The sequence below is a fragment of the Ochotona princeps genome, chromosome 2, assembly GCF_030435755.1.
Source record: "Ochotona princeps isolate mOchPri1 chromosome 2, mOchPri1.hap1, whole genome shotgun sequence".
NCBI classification, from domain to species: Eukaryota; Metazoa; Chordata; class Mammalia; order Lagomorpha; family Ochotonidae; genus Ochotona; species Ochotona princeps.
The window spans coordinates 1,071,149-1,088,789 of record NC_080833.1 but is presented as its reverse complement, the minus strand read 5'-3'; the positions used below and the strand labels follow the sequence as shown (position 1 = coordinate 1,088,789).

General features: G+C 67.6%; 1 protein-coding gene across 1 annotated transcript in view; it reads right to left on the bottom strand.

Moving 5' to 3' along the window:
• Nucleotides 1-341: 341 nt before the first annotated feature.
• PLCH2 (phospholipase C eta 2) overlaps nt 342-17,641 on the bottom strand; it is a 38,070-nt gene continuing 20,770 nt past the window's right edge. Inside the window, exons 2-22 of the mRNA XM_058661003.1 lie at nt 15,603-15,749; nt 14,795-15,038; nt 14,594-14,723; nt 11,232-11,402; nt 10,275-10,368; nt 9,876-10,079; nt 9,688-9,808; nt 7,609-7,780; nt 7,408-7,515; nt 6,431-6,568; nt 5,750-5,848; nt 5,511-5,587; nt 5,206-5,303; nt 4,947-5,129; nt 4,758-4,865; nt 4,397-4,521; nt 4,242-4,326; nt 4,024-4,170; nt 3,776-3,855; nt 2,230-2,527; nt 342-1,408 (exon numbers count right to left, since the gene is read on the bottom strand). Coding sequence (XP_058516986.1) covers nt 342-1,408; nt 2,230-2,527; nt 3,776-3,855; nt 4,024-4,170; nt 4,242-4,326; nt 4,397-4,521; nt 4,758-4,865; nt 4,947-5,129; nt 5,206-5,303; nt 5,511-5,587; nt 5,750-5,848; nt 6,431-6,568; nt 7,408-7,515; nt 7,609-7,780; nt 9,688-9,808; nt 9,876-10,079; nt 10,275-10,368; nt 11,232-11,402; nt 14,594-14,723; nt 14,795-15,038; nt 15,603-15,749 — 3,896 coding nt within the window. The remainder of the gene's footprint in view (nt 1,409-2,229; nt 2,528-3,775; nt 3,856-4,023; nt 4,171-4,241; nt 4,327-4,396; nt 4,522-4,757; nt 4,866-4,946; nt 5,130-5,205; nt 5,304-5,510; nt 5,588-5,749; nt 5,849-6,430; nt 6,569-7,407; nt 7,516-7,608; nt 7,781-9,687; nt 9,809-9,875; nt 10,080-10,274; nt 10,369-11,231; nt 11,403-14,593; nt 14,724-14,794; nt 15,039-15,602; nt 15,750-17,641) is intronic.

Sequence of the window (17,641 nt, the reverse complement as noted above, 5' to 3'; positions counted from 1 at the left end):
GGACCCTGGCTGACACCCACACTTCCCAAGGGTGGTCTCCAGGCCTGGTGGAGTGGGCTGACACCCGTGTTTGCTGGACCCTGGCCCAAAGCCAGGTCTGGGACACAGCGGACAGGGCAGGCCCCAGGGCATGTCGCACTCCCAAGGCTTAAGTCAAGGCAGAAGAGTGGAAAGGACTCGGTTGCTTTAATGTGAGCTCTGCCTCTAGAAATTTAAGTATGTTCATGTTGCCTAACATTTGTGCAGGTGCCAGTCCCAGCAGCCAGCCCTTTCTGAGGGGCCTTGCCCTTGCGACCTGACCAGTCCTGGGCACACACTAGATGCCCTCGGGCCAGGCGGGCTCAGAGCCGCAGCAGCAGCAGGCCATCGGCCCCTGGGGTCAGGGTCAAGGCGTCCACGCACCCCCTGAGGCTCACCGAGCAAGCACCCTCGGGGGTGCCTCGCTCCTCCTCTGGGGGCCCTTTCCAGCCTGAGTCCTGCAGCCGCTGCTGCCGCTGCTGGGCCTGGCGGGCCCGACTGGCGATGGCACGCACGCGGCTCTGGCTGCGAGAGGATGAACGCCGCAGGAAGCCCTGGCCGCCTGTCACCGGGCCAGTGGGCGCCGCGGGGGCCCCGCCCTGGTAGCCCGTGAGCCAACGTAGCTGCTCCATGAATGGGTCACGCTGTGGCCCCTGTCCCGACACCCGGCACGCCCCCTGTGCGGGGCCCAGGTCACGGCTGCCCTCAGAGGGGTGCGCGAAGTCATCAGCGGTCAGGTCACCCAGGCTCTTGGACTTGGCGGCCGCGGGGCACTCCTGCCAGCCCAGCAGGGCCGGGGGCCGGGACCGCAGCTCGGCACGTCCCTGGGGCCCAGCAGCCCACAGGTTAGGGTTGGATTTGCTCTTGGTCACTGGAGGCGGGCCCAGGCGGGCAGCCGAGGTGGGGCAGGGCCAGGGGCCCAGGCTGGATAAGGCCAGGTCGATGACCGTGTCGCCAGACGACACGCTGGAGGCGGAGGACATGCTGTCGCGGTGGCTGCCAGGCTCCAGCCGCTGCCAGAGCCGGTCAGTGCCTGTGGCGTCCAAGTACACAGCAGGGGCCGTGGAGGGCCCCGCCAGGGACTCAGAGGTCACCTGCCCATCGCTCCTGGTCCTTCTCACGGGGGGCCGCTGGCCCAGGGCCTGGGAGCGGCCTCTGCCCTCGCTCTCACCAGCTCCACCAGGGCGCTGGCTGGGGCATGGCTCTCTGGGGGTCTGCTCCAGACCACCCTGGCCCCCACTCCTGAGGGGCACCGCAGCTGCTGGGGGACGCCAGGGTCCCTTCTGGGAGGGGACAGCACAGCTGGTGGCTGGCAGGGTGGGCTCCTCCTGGATGGGTTCCAGGCTGCACGGCGGGCAGGTGGAGCTTGGCGTGCGGACTGGGAGGGCATCTGTAGGGAGGAGGGCAGGCGAATCAGAGATGGTCAGCAGTCCACTGCACAGCCCCGAGGCCGAGTGAGGGACCCGGCCCCCACGCAGGACCCTCCAGAGGCAGGGACGGGGCCTGTTACCTGACTCTCACGGGCCTCAGTTCCTAACTACGGAGGCAGCATGGGGGCAGGACAGAAAGGAGAGCAAGTCAGTGGGCGGGGAGGCCTGGCGACTGGCAGGCAGATGGGCAGGGAGGCCAGCAGGTGCAGGGAGGGGGAGCAGGGGCCAGGCTCACGCACCTCCCCCCAGCCACGCCCACCTGGCGGGTACAGCCACCCACAGGCCCAGGAGGGGCGTCAGCCGGCTGAGGTGCCAGGCCTCGCCCGAAGGACACACCCACACAGCAGGAGGAGGGGTACAGAGGCCACAGCTGGAGGCAAACAAGCGGTGGGCACATGCAGGAGGCGGGCGGGCAGGCCAACCTTACCCGCGGGGAGCCCGGAGCAGCCACTGCCACTTTCCTCCAGCTGTGGACCAGACCAGGCGCTAGGCTCTCCCCGTGGGGACCCTGGGGACACCTCGGCGCTGTCGCCTGGGCCCAGGCCATGGCCAGGAGCCCCCAGTGAGTCTGCCTGTGCCCGGGGCTGCTGGCTGACAGGCGCCAGCCCGCCAAGGGGCCCCGGGCTGGGCAGCCGCTCCCTGTTCAGGCCCTCGGCGTCCACACCAGCACAGGAGCCCACCACACACTTCATGCATGTGGCGGCCATGCCAGCAGGCCCAGGGCCATCGGAGGCCCGTGGGGACTGCCCCACTGTGGGGGGCCTCTCTGCTGGTGCCTTACCTGGGGGGCAGCCCCCACCGCCAGCAGGCCCCTGGTGAGCTGCGCCCTCCAGGGTAGGACTGGGGTTGGGGGCCGCTGCGTTGTCCACCTGCTGGGCACCCACGTCCTGTGCACCCAGGACCAGCTCTGGGGAGTCCCTACACGGCTTCTGGGTCTTGGTGGGGGCACTGGCCGTGCGCCGCAGCAGCCGCTGGCTAACGGAGGGCCGGGTGGGGAGCCGTGCAGCAGCATGACTGTCCAGTGAGCCGGGCTTTGGGCCGCGCAGGAAGAGACCTTTTAGTCCCAGAGCCTGCTTTACCTGCAAAGGAAGGGGCACACATAGCCGAAGAGGCCTGGGGCTGCAGGCAGGCAGCGGGCTGGCCGGGGCAGCTGGGCCACCGGGCAGAAGCCCTACGCTGTGACCGAGAACCAGTGGGCAGGCAGTTGGGACAGATGAGGGACCAGGGGACTCACTCTGGCACAGGCCCTCCCCACACCTGCTCCGAGGCCGGCGTGCAGAGGAAGTCAGACAAGGGCCTGTCCAGGAGAACCCAGCTCAAGATCAGTGTGTCCCGAGGCCTTGAGAGGGCTCCTTCCTCCAGGAAACCCTCCTGGACGGCCCTGCTCTGCTCACAGGAGCTCCCGTGGCCAGGGCACAGCTCCCTGCCAGGAGCCTCACATGCATCCCGCAGAGCCCCTGGCCAGACCCACCAACCACTCCCCGTCATGATTGAGCCGTGCAGAGTGGCTAGCCTAGCGGCCAGGGCCCACTTGCGGGCAGTGGCGCAAAGGGTGGCCGGCGCTTGAATCAGTTCGTCCTGATTCAAGATTCCGAGTCCAGTGTGGCTTGGATGCAGGCCGGGCGGCCATTTAGAAGAAGGTCCAGGATTCAGGCTTGGAGTCCTGGTGCCAGGGGGGCCTGGGGAATCCTGGATCTGCCTCATAAATGCCGCCAGGCAGAGATGGCCCCAGAGCCCAGGAGCTCACAGCCTCCAGACGCTACGCCAGCCTCGGGCGCGGGGGGCACGGCCGAGCATGCGGGGTACCTGCACAGTTCCTAACAAAGTCGAGCTCCTAAACTGGATTTTGGACTTAGGGGGCGCTCACTGCAAGAGCAAAGAGACACAGCGGTGGCCGGTGAGGCGCCCTGCCACTGCCGGCCCGCTGCGCCGGGCGTGGCCTCAGGCAGGCCAGACTTCAGAGCGGGCAGCGGGCAGCTGGGTTCCACAGCTGGGGACCTCAGAGGCCTGCCGTGGTCCAGGTGGCGGGGCATGGCCAGTGGGGGGACCTTGGGAGGACCCAGGAGCCACTGCTGTGCACCACGCAGCCACCCCCACCCGCCCCCAAAGCTGGGCAGACCCCTGAAGGGAGCAGGCACAGGGCGCCCAGGCAGGGACACCTCAGGGCAGGGGCACTGGGCCCTGAGTCCAGCCTCGGGTGCCTGAAAGGGGACATGGAGGCCACGGACTGCCCACTCAGCAGCACAGCACCACGGCAGGGAGCTGACCCAGCCCAGGGACACCAGGACCGGAGTTGGGGGCCAGCATCACCCCCGCATCGCACTCACCTTACCGCTGATGTCACTGACAGCCACATGCACAAAGATGGAGGCCTCCTCCATCCCCTCCAGGTACACGTGCCGATAGCCTGGGGGAGCGGGCGCCAGGCTCAGGGGGTCTGCAGGCTCCCACCCCTACACTCCTGAGGGGATCCGTGCCTGCCTCCCTGTTCCAGGAAGCCCTCCTTGCTGCCCTGGCCCTGCGACTTCCTCCTCGGGTGGCGGCCCATCCCTGGGGCCTTGAGGTGCCCACCCACCTGGCATGAGGCTGCTGAACGCCAGCGTCCTCTGACCGATGAAGTCACGCCCAATGGGGTCGTGGTCCCAGACCAGGAAGCGGACCAGGGCGATCTCGGGCATGTGCACGGTGAACACGAGCGTCTCCTCCCACAGTGGGTTGAAACCTGGGAGCCACAGGGAGCAGGGTCACGGCCCGCCGGCCCAGGCTGCCCCCACCCCCTGCCCCGGCCCTCACCGTTGTCGTCCACCACGCGGGTCTGCTCCTTGTTGCAGTCCACCGGGAGCCCAATGACCTCGACCTCCACGAAGGGGTCTATGATCTGGGGGAGAGCGGGGCGGTGAGGGTGGGGCCCTGCTGGCTGCCCGCCCCGGCCGGCTGGCCAGTCTTACCTCCCCACGGTCCCCCAGCACCGAGTCCCGCGGCTTGGGGAGCTGCTGGCCGCTGATGATGCGCAGTGCCAGCTGCTTCTTGAGCCGCCCAGGCAGGGGGTCCTCAGAGTTGGGGTTGAAGACACCTGGGTGGGGGTGGCATGAGGCTCAGGTGGAGGGCAGCCACAACCCATGTGGACATCTGCAGGCTGGCTGTGGGCATGTCCTGGCGGTACAACCCGGGCCAAGGGCTGTGAGGGGTCAGTGGGGCAGCTGGGGGTGCCTCAGCTCCAGGGAGAGGTGGGGGGCCTGCAGATGGTGTATGCCACTGAGGCGTCCCGGCCCGCCCCCCACTATCATTGCGGGCCCCTGGGCACCTCACCCTGGCACATGCAGGGGGGCTTGAGCACATAGCCACAGTTGCCGTTGGCGCTGAACTTGGCCCGGTTCAGCTGCAGCATCCGCCCCTCAGACTGGTAGTTCAGTGCCACTGCAGGGAGGGGTGCGAGGTAGCCTGGTCAGCCAGGGCTGTCCACACTGGGGCGGACCCAGGGCCAGGCTGGCCACCTACCCATCTGGCAGCCGGCATTCCAAAAAGGCTGTGGGTTGAAGTTGCTGGAGTCGACACGGTAGGAGGAGGGGTAGACGCGGGACAGCTGGCGCTGGTTGAAGCGCAGGTACTGGGCCGGCTTCTGCTGCAGGATCTGCTGGGCCTTGGTCTCACTGAAGGAGGACACCTGCCAGCTGGACGCCACTGGGGCGCGCACGCAGCGTCAGGTGCCGCCTGGCCGGGCCCCGCCACTCGCTCCCAGCCAGGCACTCCGCCTCACCCTGCACCTCCACGTCGTGGGCGCCCACGGACTTGGTGTACTTGACCAGGTCCGAGAGCGCCCGCGACAGCTTCATGGTCTTCTTCTGCCGCGTTGTCCTGCGGGGCAGGGGGGCGGGTGTTTGGGCGGGGCACCCCACAGATCACCCAAGGGGTGGGGGGTGGGGAACGGGAGGAGACACAGAGGGAGCAGGTGCACAGGCCTGGAATCCAGGGGCCTCCTCCGACAGGCACCCTGGGAGGCAGGGCCACAGCAAGCAGAACTCCCGCCCGTCATGCAGGGTCCCCCGCCCCTCGCTCACTGACCCTCGGCTCTGGCTGCCCGCAGAGTCCAGGTCGCTGTTGCCCTCCTCCACGCTGGCCACCTTCTTACTGCCCCTTTTCTGTGCAGGCAGGCCAAGTCGTAAGCCCTGGAGACCCAGCTCAGAGCTGGGCCCGAGGAGTGGCCCCGAGCTGACCCTGCCCCGGCTGGCACCACAAGGTTCCCGGTGGGGCCCTGGGGGCTGCAGGAGCCTCCCGTTCCAGGCTCCGGGCCTGGCACCAACCTTGTACCAGGAGAAGCTGCTGCCAAGAAGGCGGGCACTCTGCCTGCCCGCTCTGCCGTCCTCCTCCACCTCAGCGTCCTCCTCTGCCTTGCCCTGAGCCTGAGGGAGAAACAGAGGGTACAGGTGGGCCCCGCCTGCAGCCCAGGGGGAATGGGGGTCTCAGTGCCATGAGCAGCTCATGGTGGTGCATGGCCTGGATGGCGACGCGAGTCAGGCTGGGCCGCCCTGCGCCTATGAACACAGACAACAGACCCTGCGGCCTCAGCCCAGCCCTGGTGCCAGCCGCCTGGACCACTGGGCCCGCACGCTGCCCAGTCACTGGCAGCTGGAGCCCAGCGCTAGCAAGGGCTTGGGCCGTGTGCGCTCTGCCAAGTCACTCACGCTTTGCCCAGCCCAGGTCCTGAGGAGTCAGACTGACCGGGGCCTGCTGTGGCTGGGTGAGGCAGCAGGCGAGACCCAGCCCCCAAGGCCCAACCTGCCAGGCCAAAGCTGACGGCTGGACAGCACGCAGGGCCCCCAGGTTTTGAGTTTTCGTCCACACGTGTGCACCTGTGTGAGCAGAACTACATGCACGTGGGGGTGTGGGTACAGGTGCGCTGGCGTGCCCGTCCAGGTGGAGGTGTGCGCTGGCGCTGGCCCACATGCTCTGGCCACAGGAGAAGCAGCTGGCTCAGGCCTCACCTTGGCTTCCGCTTTGGCGAGCATGGTAGACACAGAGAAGCCGTCGGGGTCCTCACAGTCCCGGATCTTGGACTCCTTGATGAGGGAGTCCAATTTCCTCTTGGCCATGTTCTCCACACGTTTCCGGTTGGTGGAAGCCTGAGGAAGCCAGCGATGCCCATGGAGGGCAGCCGGGGCAGCCTACAACCCCCCGAGCTGCACCCAGCGCCCAGCGGAGGAGGAGCTGTGTCCGCAGCCTCCAGGGCTGAGCGCCACCTGGTGCACGGATGGGGACCCCAGCCGGAGGAGCGTCTCCTGCCGGTAGCCACAGGGAACCTCCAGGCCAGGACCCGGGTGTCACGTGGAGGACTCCATGGCCTGGAGTGGCCACGAATGAACGCCACAGCCATGTTTGCTAGTAGCACCAGCCACAAAGAGACCCGTGCAGGCCTGGGACCAGGGGAGGCTGCGGCCGGGGGACTTTGTTCCAGGACTGCCTGGGCCCCACAGGGGTTCCCCAGCCCAGCCTCCGTGGTCAGGCCACAGTGGCACTGGCATAGGGCTGAGAGGGCCTTCCCACGGCAGCTCTTGGGGGCAAAGTGTCCTTGTGGGGGATGCTCCTTGGCAGCGGAACAGGGGTAGCGGGGCAGGACCCCTTCTGTGGCTGCTTGGAAATGATGCCAGAGAACAGAGGCTCCAGGCTGCAGCCGGCAGGCACTGATCCTGGGCAGTCTCAACCCAGCACACTGCCCCCACTCCAAGGAGCCAGCCAGGCCACAGGCCCCCAGAGGCCCAGGATGGTCAGCAGCTGGGGAACGGGGGCCAGCAGGTGGCCTAACTCCAGCTGGACATGGCGCGGGGCCCCACTCCAGGCGCAGGACGGCACGGCCTGGGCAGGACACGGCGCGGGGCCGGCTCACAGGCACAGGGCGGCCCGGCCTGGGCAGGACACAGTGCGGGGCCCGCTCACAGGCGCAGGGCGGCCCAGCCTGACTCACGTCGCCATCCAGCAGCTTGCAGTCCTCCTCCATGTCGTCAGCACTGTCCTCGTCCGACACCTCGCCCTCCTCTGCGTCCTCGCCAATGCTGGCTGGGAGCTTCTTCCCCTGGGGGGGAGGGGTGGCACAGGAGTGGGGGAGGGGCTCCAGGGGATGGGACAGGTGGGGTGGTGTCCTGCCGGGCCTGCCCTGAGCCCTCACCTTCACCAGGACCTTGCCTTTGAGCATCTGCGGAGACGGGAGCACCGTGACCTCCTCGCCGCTCACCGAGGACAGGTCCAGCTTGTCCCCGAGGATGTCAGTCAGGTACTGGGCCATCTTCCTCTGCTGGGCCACACTGCAGTGGTTCTCAATGGACAGGATCACCGGGTACCTGCCACCACCAGGCAAGACCCACAGGGTGAGGCTGGGCTGGCAGGGCAGGGCTGGGCAGAACTGGGCTGGGCTGGCAGGGCAGGGCTGAGCTGAGCTGGAAAGGGCAGGGCAGGGCTGGGCTGGGCAGAACTGGGTTGGGCAGGGCTGGGCTGGGCTGAACTGAGCTGTGCAAGGCTGGGCAGAACTGGGCTGGGCTGGGCAGGGCAGGGTGGGGCTGAGCTGGGCTGGGCAGGACTGGGCTGGGCTGGGCAGGGCAGGGCTGAGCTGAGCTGGGCAGGACTGGGCTGGGCAGGGCTGGGCTGGGCAGGGCAGGGCAGGGCAGGGCTGGACAGTGCAGGGCTGGGCTGGGCTGGGCTGGGCTGGGCAGGGCAGGGCTGAGCTGAGCTGGAAAGGGCAGGGCAGGGCTGGGCAGGGCAGAGCTGAGCTGGGCTGGGCTGGGCAGTGCAGGGCTGGGCTGGGCAGGGTAGGGTGGGGCTGAGCTGAACTGGGCAGGGCAGTGCAGGGCTGGGTTGGGCAGGGCAGGGCTGGGCTGAGCTGAACTGGGCAGGGCAGTGCAGGGCTGGGCTGGGCAGGGCGGGGCTGAGCTGAACTGGGCAGGGCAGGGCAGGGCAGGGCTGGGCTGGGCAGGGCAGGACTGGGCAGGGCAGAGCTGGGCTGGGCTGGGCTGGGCTGGGCAGGGCTGGGCTGGGCAGAACAGGAGGCTTGGGGGTGGGGGAGGTTGCTGGCTGCCTTGGTAGGAGGTCCCCAAGGTTTGAAAAGCAACTGGGCGAGGGGCCATGGTTGTGGGTAGCAAGCCTAGCTGATATCTGGAACGCCAGCACCCCATACAGGTTCAGGTTCAAGTCCTGGCTCCCTGCTAAGGCGCCTGGGAAATTAGTGGAGGACGGCCAGGTGCCTGGGGCCTTGTCCTCAGAGGGAGTCTCCTGGCTGGAGCTCATGGCTGCTGGTGGCCGGCGCAGCTCTGGTGGTCGCAACCATATGGGGAGTGACCAGCAGATGGCAGATCTCCTGCTGTGTTTAACTGCTTTTCACAAAAGTAAGTCTATAAACCAATTGTAACCGTTTGAGGGAAGCTGAGTGCTGGGAGAGGAGGCCTTACGGGGCGGCTAAGAAGCTGTGGGATCAACAGCAGCAGAAAAAACCACAGGTGACCAGGAATGCTGGGAAAACCGCCTGGACTAAACAGGTGTGGCCTGGAGTCACATACGGCTCCTCTGACCCCGACCTGCAGGCGGCCCTGCCCACTTCCTGCCCCAGGAGGAGCCAGGAGCCTGGCCACACACCCCACCCAGCTCAGCATCAGAGGGCAGGGAGCCCTCCTCTCCCTAGTTCTCAGGCGGCAGGTGGGATGTGCAAAGGTGGGGTGTTCCTGGGCCCCTTCCCTAACCCAGTCTTGCTGTATGCCCAGCTCCGGAAGCTACACTGCTTTGTCGCCTAGAACTGAGCGACAGAAAATCGGATCTGGATGCCAACAGCTCCCTGGGGCCGCTGCTGCAAGGGCAACTGAGGGCAGCATTGTCCCCCAGTGTGTGCCGGACCAGGCGCTCCTGCACCCAGCGCTGAGCCACCAGGGAGCTCTGTCCCTGCCACCCCCAGCCCTGGGCCACCCCGTCCCTGCCACCCCCCCGCCCTGGGCCACCCCGTCCCTGCCACCCCCAGCCCTGGGCCACCCCGTCCCTGCCACCCCCCCGCCCTGGGCCACCCCGTCCCTGCCACCCCCCCGCCCTGGGCCACCCCGTCCCTGCCACCCCCCCAGCCCTGGGCCACCCCGTCCCTGCCACACCCCCAGCCCTGGGCCACCCCGTCCCTGCCACACCCCCAGCCCTGGGCCACCCCGTCCCTGCCACCCCAGCCCTTGGACATCTGGGAGTTCCCCCTCCCCCCTCGTCCCCTTCCCCCACTCACTCGTTCTTGATGAAAGCATACTTGTTAATGGTCTCCACCACATCCTTGAAGAGGATCTTAGAGGTCAGGGTGTAGCCGTGGTGCACTATGGGCTCCCCGTCCGGCCCGTCCCAGCAGTCCACTGCAGATGGGGCGCGGTCACCCTGGGGGCATTTGGGGTCCCGCCCCGCCCCTCCAGCCTCACTCACCCTCCACACAGCGGCAGCCCGCCTGCAGGACCCAAGCGTACATGTCCACCCGAGACTGGGACATGAGCTGGTCCCCCACCAGGTAGGTGTTATGCGAAGACGTAATGAAGTAGTGGCTCAGTGGCCGCGTCATGTCCTGGTGGACGCCGTGGTGCTCTGGGTTGAAGATGTCGCCGGCCGGACTGCGAGCATAGTTGGTGAAGCCTGGCAGGGCAGGGAAGGGTCACCCTGGGTCCACGCCCCAGCAACCAGGGCACATGGAGCTACAGGGGGCGTGGGGAGCCATGGGGTCTGGGGAACTGTGTGGGGCGTGCTGGAGCCACAGGGGGCGAGGGGAGCAGTGGGGTGAGGGGAGCCACGGGGAACAAGGCCTGGTGGCTGCCCTTCCCCCATACTCACCATCAATGCCCAGCACCCCACGGCGCCTATTCTCCGGGCACGGCTCAAACTGCTCGATGATGTCCCGACAGCTCTCCAGGGTCACGCCCACCATCTAGGCACGAGCAGGGCCAGGCTAGCAGGTGCCCAGTCTGGGCCAGCCTCAGGCACCTCCATACCACCTCTGCTCAGGCCACACGAGGGTCAGCGGGGCCACAACAGCTACCAAGACTCCGGCGGTCTTCTCTGGCTGACCACTCACTCAGACCCTTCCACTGGACCATGCCCCCTTATGTGTCTCGAGAGACAGAGGACCTCACACACAGCCCCCCTGCCCAGAACAGCAGGGACCCAGGTCTGCACACCCAGGACCCTTCCCAGTTGTACATCAGCAAGGACAGACTACGAAGAGAAGGCGACTGACGCCAAGACCTCCCACCCCGACATGGAGAGTCGGACGATTTAACCGCTGGGTCGACACCTGGCTAGGCAGACACTGGTGCAGGTGGACTGGCTCCAGGATTACAGAGGGACATGGTGCACCCAGCTGGGCTCCAGGTCCCCCACAGGGCACTCTGCCCAGTGGCTGTGGCCTTCCCCACCCGTTTTTTGCTGGCCTCCAGTTCTTGCCGCCAGAGCGGTGGTGCCCAGCCCATGTCAGGCCCCTGAGGTCGGTGAGGCAGTATCCAGAGACCACTGGGCCCCAAAGGATGGACAGGACTTCCTAGGGTCCAGGAGCCCAGGACAGAGCAGGGAAGGGCTGCTTCTTAGAAGCAGACCATGGAGCCCTGTTCCAGGACCAGCAAGTGCAGGAATAAGCCATGGTATCCCAGGCAGCCCAGGTGTCCACAGCACCCACAGGCCTCAGAGGAGAAAGGCAGCCGTCAGGCACAGCAGCCAGGGCCGGCAGAGCCTGTGAGGCTGGGCGGGGGCTCACACATCCCTGAGCTCAGAGGCCACAAGGTGCGAGCAGCCCACCTTCTGCTCCACCTCCAGGAAGCGCTGCAGGTCTGCTGCGTCCATGTGCTCCTTGTGGTTGCTGTAGGACAGCAGGAGCAGGTAGAGGTCCCGGCGGGTGGACATCATCTTGTAGAAGGCACAGAACTCCTCGAACCCCAGCGTGCCCTGGTGCTCGTCTGTATCAGCCTCCTGCAAATCAGAAGGGTGCCCCAAAAGCCACTTGCAGAGCCCTGTGGGCCTTCCTGCCCCAGGCCAGCTCCCTGTGCCCTGCAGGCCCTCCTGCCCCAGGCCAGCCTCCCCGTGCCCTGCAGGCCCTCCTGCCCCACGCCAGTCTCCCTGAGCCCTGCCCTCCTGCCCCAGGCCAGCCTCCCCGAGCCCTGCCTTCCTGCCCCAGGCCAGCTCCCTGTGTCCTGTGGGCCTCCTGCCCCAGGCCAGCCTCCCCGCTGCCAACCTCAACACTGGCTTTAGGGCCATTCCCTGGGCATGCCCATGAGGGCTCCTGGGCTCACCAGGGCCTCTGCAGCCAGGGAGAGCACGCCCTCCGGAAGGCAGCCTGGCCTTCCAGGAGCAGCTGTAACCAGACTCCACAAAGCACCCCACCCTGGGGTAAGAGCAGCGGCCTCACACAAGGCAACATGTCACCATGGCGCTAAGCTCCTTTACGGGCAGCGACACCCCACACCTGCCAGTGACACCCCACTCCAGAATTGTTCCTGCAAGTCTCCATGCCATGCAGCGTCCCCAGGCCTGGGCGCTGGTGGCCAGGTCTCCTGGATAGTGACAATGTGTGCCCCCCGGGGGACACAAGGGATCCCCAGCAGTCCTCATAGCTGCCCCACCAAGGGCCAGAGCCAGGGAGGCCAGCAGCAATGGCCAAGGTCAGGACTGGCCCAGAGTGACCGGGCTCCTGCTGTGTAGAGGGAGCTCCGGGGATGCTGTGGTCCCTGGGGCACCTCAGGACTGCACAGGAGCCCAACACGAGCCAGATGTACCTTGACTGGACTTGACCAGGCTTGGGGGACCCCTCCTCTGGCCTGGGGGACCCTCGTTCCTGGTCTGGGGACCCCCTTTCCTGGCCCAGGGGAGCCCCCTTCCCTGGCCCTGCAGGGTGTAGCTCAGGAGCCTTGATGAGCAGGGCCTACACACACCTGCCAGGAGCGCTGCCAGGGCCTCTGGGGACCTGGCCAGGGAACAGTGAGGCCCACCGCCCTCAAACTGCCTGCTCCCTGCACACAGCTATCCTGCCGGACCCCACGTTTCTAGCCAGGACTTCCTGATGTGGGGACCTGGCTTGGCAGAGGGCAGCACCTGCCACCTTTCCATCACCCCACCTTGACCCCATCACCCCAGGGGCCAAGGCACTCAGGTGAACCCTGGGGTCCTCCGGCCGGAGATGTCGCCAGCTGTGGCGGTGCTCTGAGCACGATGGAGAGCGCATCTGTGCTGGCCATGCCTCTCAGGGCAGCTCCGCACCCACGTCCATGAGCAGGGCTGGGCAGGTCAGTGCCACGGCCAGACGGGGACAGCTGCTCCCACGTCGCCTCAGCTTCCTGCGAGGCAGGGGCAGGGCAGGGAGGTGCCTCAAGGTCCCCTCTAAACTGAGGGGACTGTCAGCAAGTCAGCTGGCACAGCCACGTCCTGTGTCCTTGTCCCCCCAGGAAAGTGTCGCTTGGGGCAGGAAGGCCCTGGCCTGTGCTGGCACATGGCTAGGTGGGCAGGTAGGCACCCAGTAGGACTCGTGTGTCCACACTGGGGCTGCAGAGCCATGTACACTAGGCTGCTATGGCCCCAGAGCCGAGCCCCGACCCCGTGGCCTCACAATGAACCCCACCATGAATGGAACGGCAGGCCCGGGGCACGGCAGGCCCGGGGTAAGGCAGGCCTGGAGCATGGCAGACCCAGCCCACGGCAGGCCCGGGATATGGCAGACCCAGCCCACGGCAGGCCCGGGGTAAGGCAGGTCCGGGGCATGGCAGACCCAGCCCACGGCAGGCCTGGAGCATGGCAGACCCAGCCCACGGCAGGCCCGGGATATGGCAGACCCAGCATACAGAAGGCCCAGGGTAAGGCAGGTCCGGGGCATGGCAGACCCAGCCCACGGCAGGCCAGGGATATGGCAGACCCAGCCCACGGCAGGCCTGGAGCATGGCAGACCCAGCCCACGGCAGGCCCGGGATATGGCAGACCCAGCCCACGGCAGGCCTGGAGCATGGCAGACCCAGCCCACGGCAGGCCCGGGATATGGCAGACCCAGCCCACGGCAGGCCCAGGGTAAGGCAGGTCCGGGGTAAGGCAGGCCCGGGGTAAGGCAGGCCCGGGGTAAGGCAGACCCAGCCCACGGCAGGCCCAGCGCAGTTGCCCTAGGGCCCTCATTCACACCAGATGTCCCCTGGGGTAAGAGGGTCTGAGAGCAGGTGTGGCCAGGCCAGGCTCCAGCCTCACGCCCACTGACGGTTAATGAATCTACATTCCAGCCATTTGTTACCCAGTCTAGACCTCAGACCAGGCAATTCCAGACACTGGAAGTGATACTGAGATCTGTCTGTGGCCAAATTGATGCTAACTGCAGTGTGACTGGGCTGGCTGGAGGTCACGGCTCCTGCCTGTGCGCCTGCAGGTGGTGGCCATGCAGGCGCGCCAGGGCCAAGCTCTGTCCAGCAGGCTGACCAGTGCGTGCTGTCCTTGCTCCTCCTGAAGCCGCCCCGGAACTCAGCCCGCAGGGGGTCTCACCCTCTAACCCCGCCTCCCAGAGGCTACAGGCTAGAGTCGAGCCCTGGGCCCAGTGTGCTGACACAGCAGGCAGCTATGGCTGCCCCGAGCTCCTGCGCCAAGAGCTCAAACTGGGACCCCCAGGCCCCCAGACCCTCCATGCACTCACTCTCCGCTGGGTGCCCTGGACCCCGCGTTCTCAGTCGTCCCTGCTCCACACAACCACAGAGGACCCCACGAGAGGCTGAGGACGGATGGAAGCCACGGGCCAGCCCCATCGCCCAAGTGGGCCTTTTGGGGGTCCCAGGACCCTTGCAGGCCTGAGTGAGCAACCTGCCCCTTCCCTGTGCTGAGCTGTGAGAGCACAGCCAGGAGCCTCCAGGGGCTGGACACGGGGGAGCTGTCAGGCTGGAGGAGGCCACCTCGTAACTCCCAGCGTCCCTTCAAGCAGGGAGTGGGATGCGAGAGGACAGCCACGATGCCCGCACTCTGGGCTCAGCGGCTGCGCATGCCTGCGACGTCCAGGGAGCTCCCGGGCACCTGCCTCCGCCCTGGGCCGGGGCCAGTGGGCGAGCTGGCCTGACCGCGCCCCGCCCCTCCGCAACTCGGCCCCGCCCCCGCCCCGCCCCCGCGCCTTGGCCCCGCCCCCGCACACTCGGCCCCGCCCTCACCCTGAACATCTGCTTGACCCGCCGGCGCGGCAGGTTCACGTTGAGCTTGTGCAGCAGCTGCAGGACCTCGGCCACGCTCAGGCTGCCGTCGCCGTTCTTGTCGGCCTCGGCGAAGGTCTGCTTCAGCCACGTGCGGCGGGTTAGGGCCAACACGCCGAGCCCGGCCCGCCCGCTCCCCCCGCCCGCTGGGCCAAAGGATATTGGTCGCGGGTGCGCTGGCGGCGGGCCAGGCTGTCCTCGTCGCGGATGCCGGCCAGGAGGAAGCGCAGGCCAGTGACCCAGAGCCGGGCCTCCTCGCCGCTGGCCGACACCAGGTCCAGCGACTCGCGTTGGCCGCCGTGGTAGATGCTGAAGCAGCAGCTGGGGTCGAAGGCGCCGTCGGGGTGTCGCTGGAAGATCTCGGACTGGCGCCCCTCGCTCACCTCCTGGATGGAGTCGATGGAGACTGCGCGCAGCAGGCGGGCAGCAGGTCAGGGCAGGGGCAGCCGGGCTGTGTGTCCCTCGGGGCAGGGCAGGGCAGGGGCAGCCCGGGATGTGAGCCCCTCGGGCCCTGGAGCCCCACCCCATGGCCTGTGGGCAGCGAGGGAGGCGCTGCCCGAGCGAGGACCAGGTCTCCCTGGCTGGACACAGCGTCCAGAGCCCTGCACGGCTCCCTGGCGGAAGCAGAATGCCCACCTGGGCCTGGGCAGCACCTGCCGGCCTGCTGGATGACGTGCCTGTCCCCCCAGGGCACCCGGCTGTGACCGTGGGGCCTGAGCGCTGCCCTGACCTCGGCTTCCCCTCTCCCTCATCCTGACCCTGGCCCCTGTCCCTGCTCTGTGTGCCATCCTGTGTCCGCGCTGCCTCAAGCCGGATGCCAGACCCGAGCGGGCCAAGTCCTCGGGGAGCACATGACCAGGCCCCGCCCACTTGTCCTTAGCCACACCCACACACTCTTGGTCCCGCCCTCTCGTGTTTGGCCTCGCCCACTCTCAGCCACGCCCGCTCACGCTTGGCCCCGCCCACTCACTCTTGGCCTTCTCGTTCTTGCGCGAGGGCCGCCAGCGGATGCAGGAGCGGTGCTCATCCAGGTGGTAGACGCGGACCAGGCCCTTGGAACTGCCGCGGAGCTTCACCAGCTGCGTCCCCTCCTGCATGGCGCGCATGCAGCGCTCCACTGCAGACGACACAGACGCACGTGCATTGGCGCACACCCAGCGCCTCCCAGCTGCCCTGGGGACCCCCCCAGCAGCAAACACCGGGGCCTCCCCCCAGGTCCTGCTGGCCCCGCTCAGCTGCCCGCCTGGCCCGACGGCCTAGATCTGTGCCGGCAGCCTTCTTGTCCCAGGGCAGGGGTCCAGGAGCCTGGCTTCACAGCCCACAGGGAGTGGAGCAGACGCCAGGGTGGGGGCTCCTCGGGGTCAGCGTGTCCAGGAGGCCAGGCACGGAGTGGGCCGGCTGGCTGGGGCATGCAGTCCCCAGCACACACAGCACACCGCCCTCCTGTGTGGGAAGCCTGAAGTCCAGGGGAGGTGGCCCAGGGGAGAAGTAGTCTTTGCACCCAAATTCTTAGAAAGCTATGCCACCTGCCAGGGCACACAGACCCAAGAGACCCACTCCTGGGGGACCCCAAAATGCAGTGAGGGGAGGCAGGGGACAGAGGCAGCCCAGTCGGGGCAGGGACTGCAGCGTCTGTGGTCAGTTCCTCCCGTCAGCTGCTGGCCGTGTCCCTGCCTCGCTCAAGTGACAGCAGGAGGGCCCGCCACCTGCCTCTGCGGCCCCTATGCTGGCCAGCCCTGGCTGGGCTGACAGCAGCCTGTGTCCCCACCCAGCACACCCAGGTGGGGCCTGTCAAGCCTCCCCCCACCCCGGGTTCAACCTCATGCCCCCACAGAGGCACAGAAGCACCCAGAGGTGGTGCAGGATGGGAGGAAGGACCCCAGCCCCCGGCCCCCTCAGCAGGGACCAAGCCAAGCCTTCTTACCCAGCAGGCCAAGCAGCCCCCGCGGAGACACCACCACACTGCCCCCCGCCCACAGCAACGCCTCAGCCAGGCAGGCCACCGCCCCCTTGGTCAGGCTGGCCGCGGATGGCCAGGGGCTGGGCATTCCCGGGGAGGGGGGCGGCAAGCAGGGACCAGGGCCCCGCCCCGGCTGCAGCACTGCCTCAGCCAGCAGCCCCTCCTCTCCTCTGCCTCCTCCTCTCCCTGCACAAGGAGCCAGAAGCCCCTGCCCAGGATCAGCTGGCATTGGCCCAACCGCTCTCTGCTGCCTGTGACAGCTCCCAGGCCACAAGGGGTCCCCAAGAGGTCGCATGCCAGGACTGGCAAGCAACCGAACTGCAGCCCCACCCACCCTGATGCCCAATCCCCATGCTAATCCGAGCTGGCCAACCCACTGGCCAAGGGATTTAGGCTGGGGAGCTTCCGGCAGGGGACCAGAAGGGCACCAGGGAGGTTGCAGGGTCATCCGAGGCCCCGGGTGAGCAGAGCCACGCTGGACACTAGGCAGAGGCAGGGCGGACACAGGTGCAGTGGTGGGGCAGGGGCAGCGCTTCCTCACAGGCCCTGGGCATGCCAGGCCTCTGGGGGTCCTGCCCTTGCTGGGCACCCATGCCAGACAAGCCACTGCTCCCACACCACGCCCCCTTACATTTGGGGCTCCCCTGTGGGACTCCGCAGTCGCGCATGGCCGGAGCAGTCGGGGCAGAGTCAGGCCCAGGGCAGACAAGGCCCCTCTCGGGCCTGTGTGTCTCCCTCCATCAGCTCCCGGCCCTGGGCTGTGGCACTCTGCCCCACAGGCCTTCCTGGGCCAGACTTGGGGAGACAGCCACTGCCCAGCGTGTGTTCTGCCCTGCATTTTATCTCCAGGGCTGGACTGGCCATGCAGGCCAATCTGTCATGGTGGCCACAGCCTGCCCTGGCCAGCTCAGAAAGGAAGATGCGGCTCGGTGGGGAGGGGGCCATGTGGGGAGGACCAGAGTGGGGGAGGGGGCCATGTGGGGAGGGGGCCGTGTGTGTGGGAGGGACAGTGTGTGGGGGAGGGGGCCATGTGGGGAGGGACAGTGTGC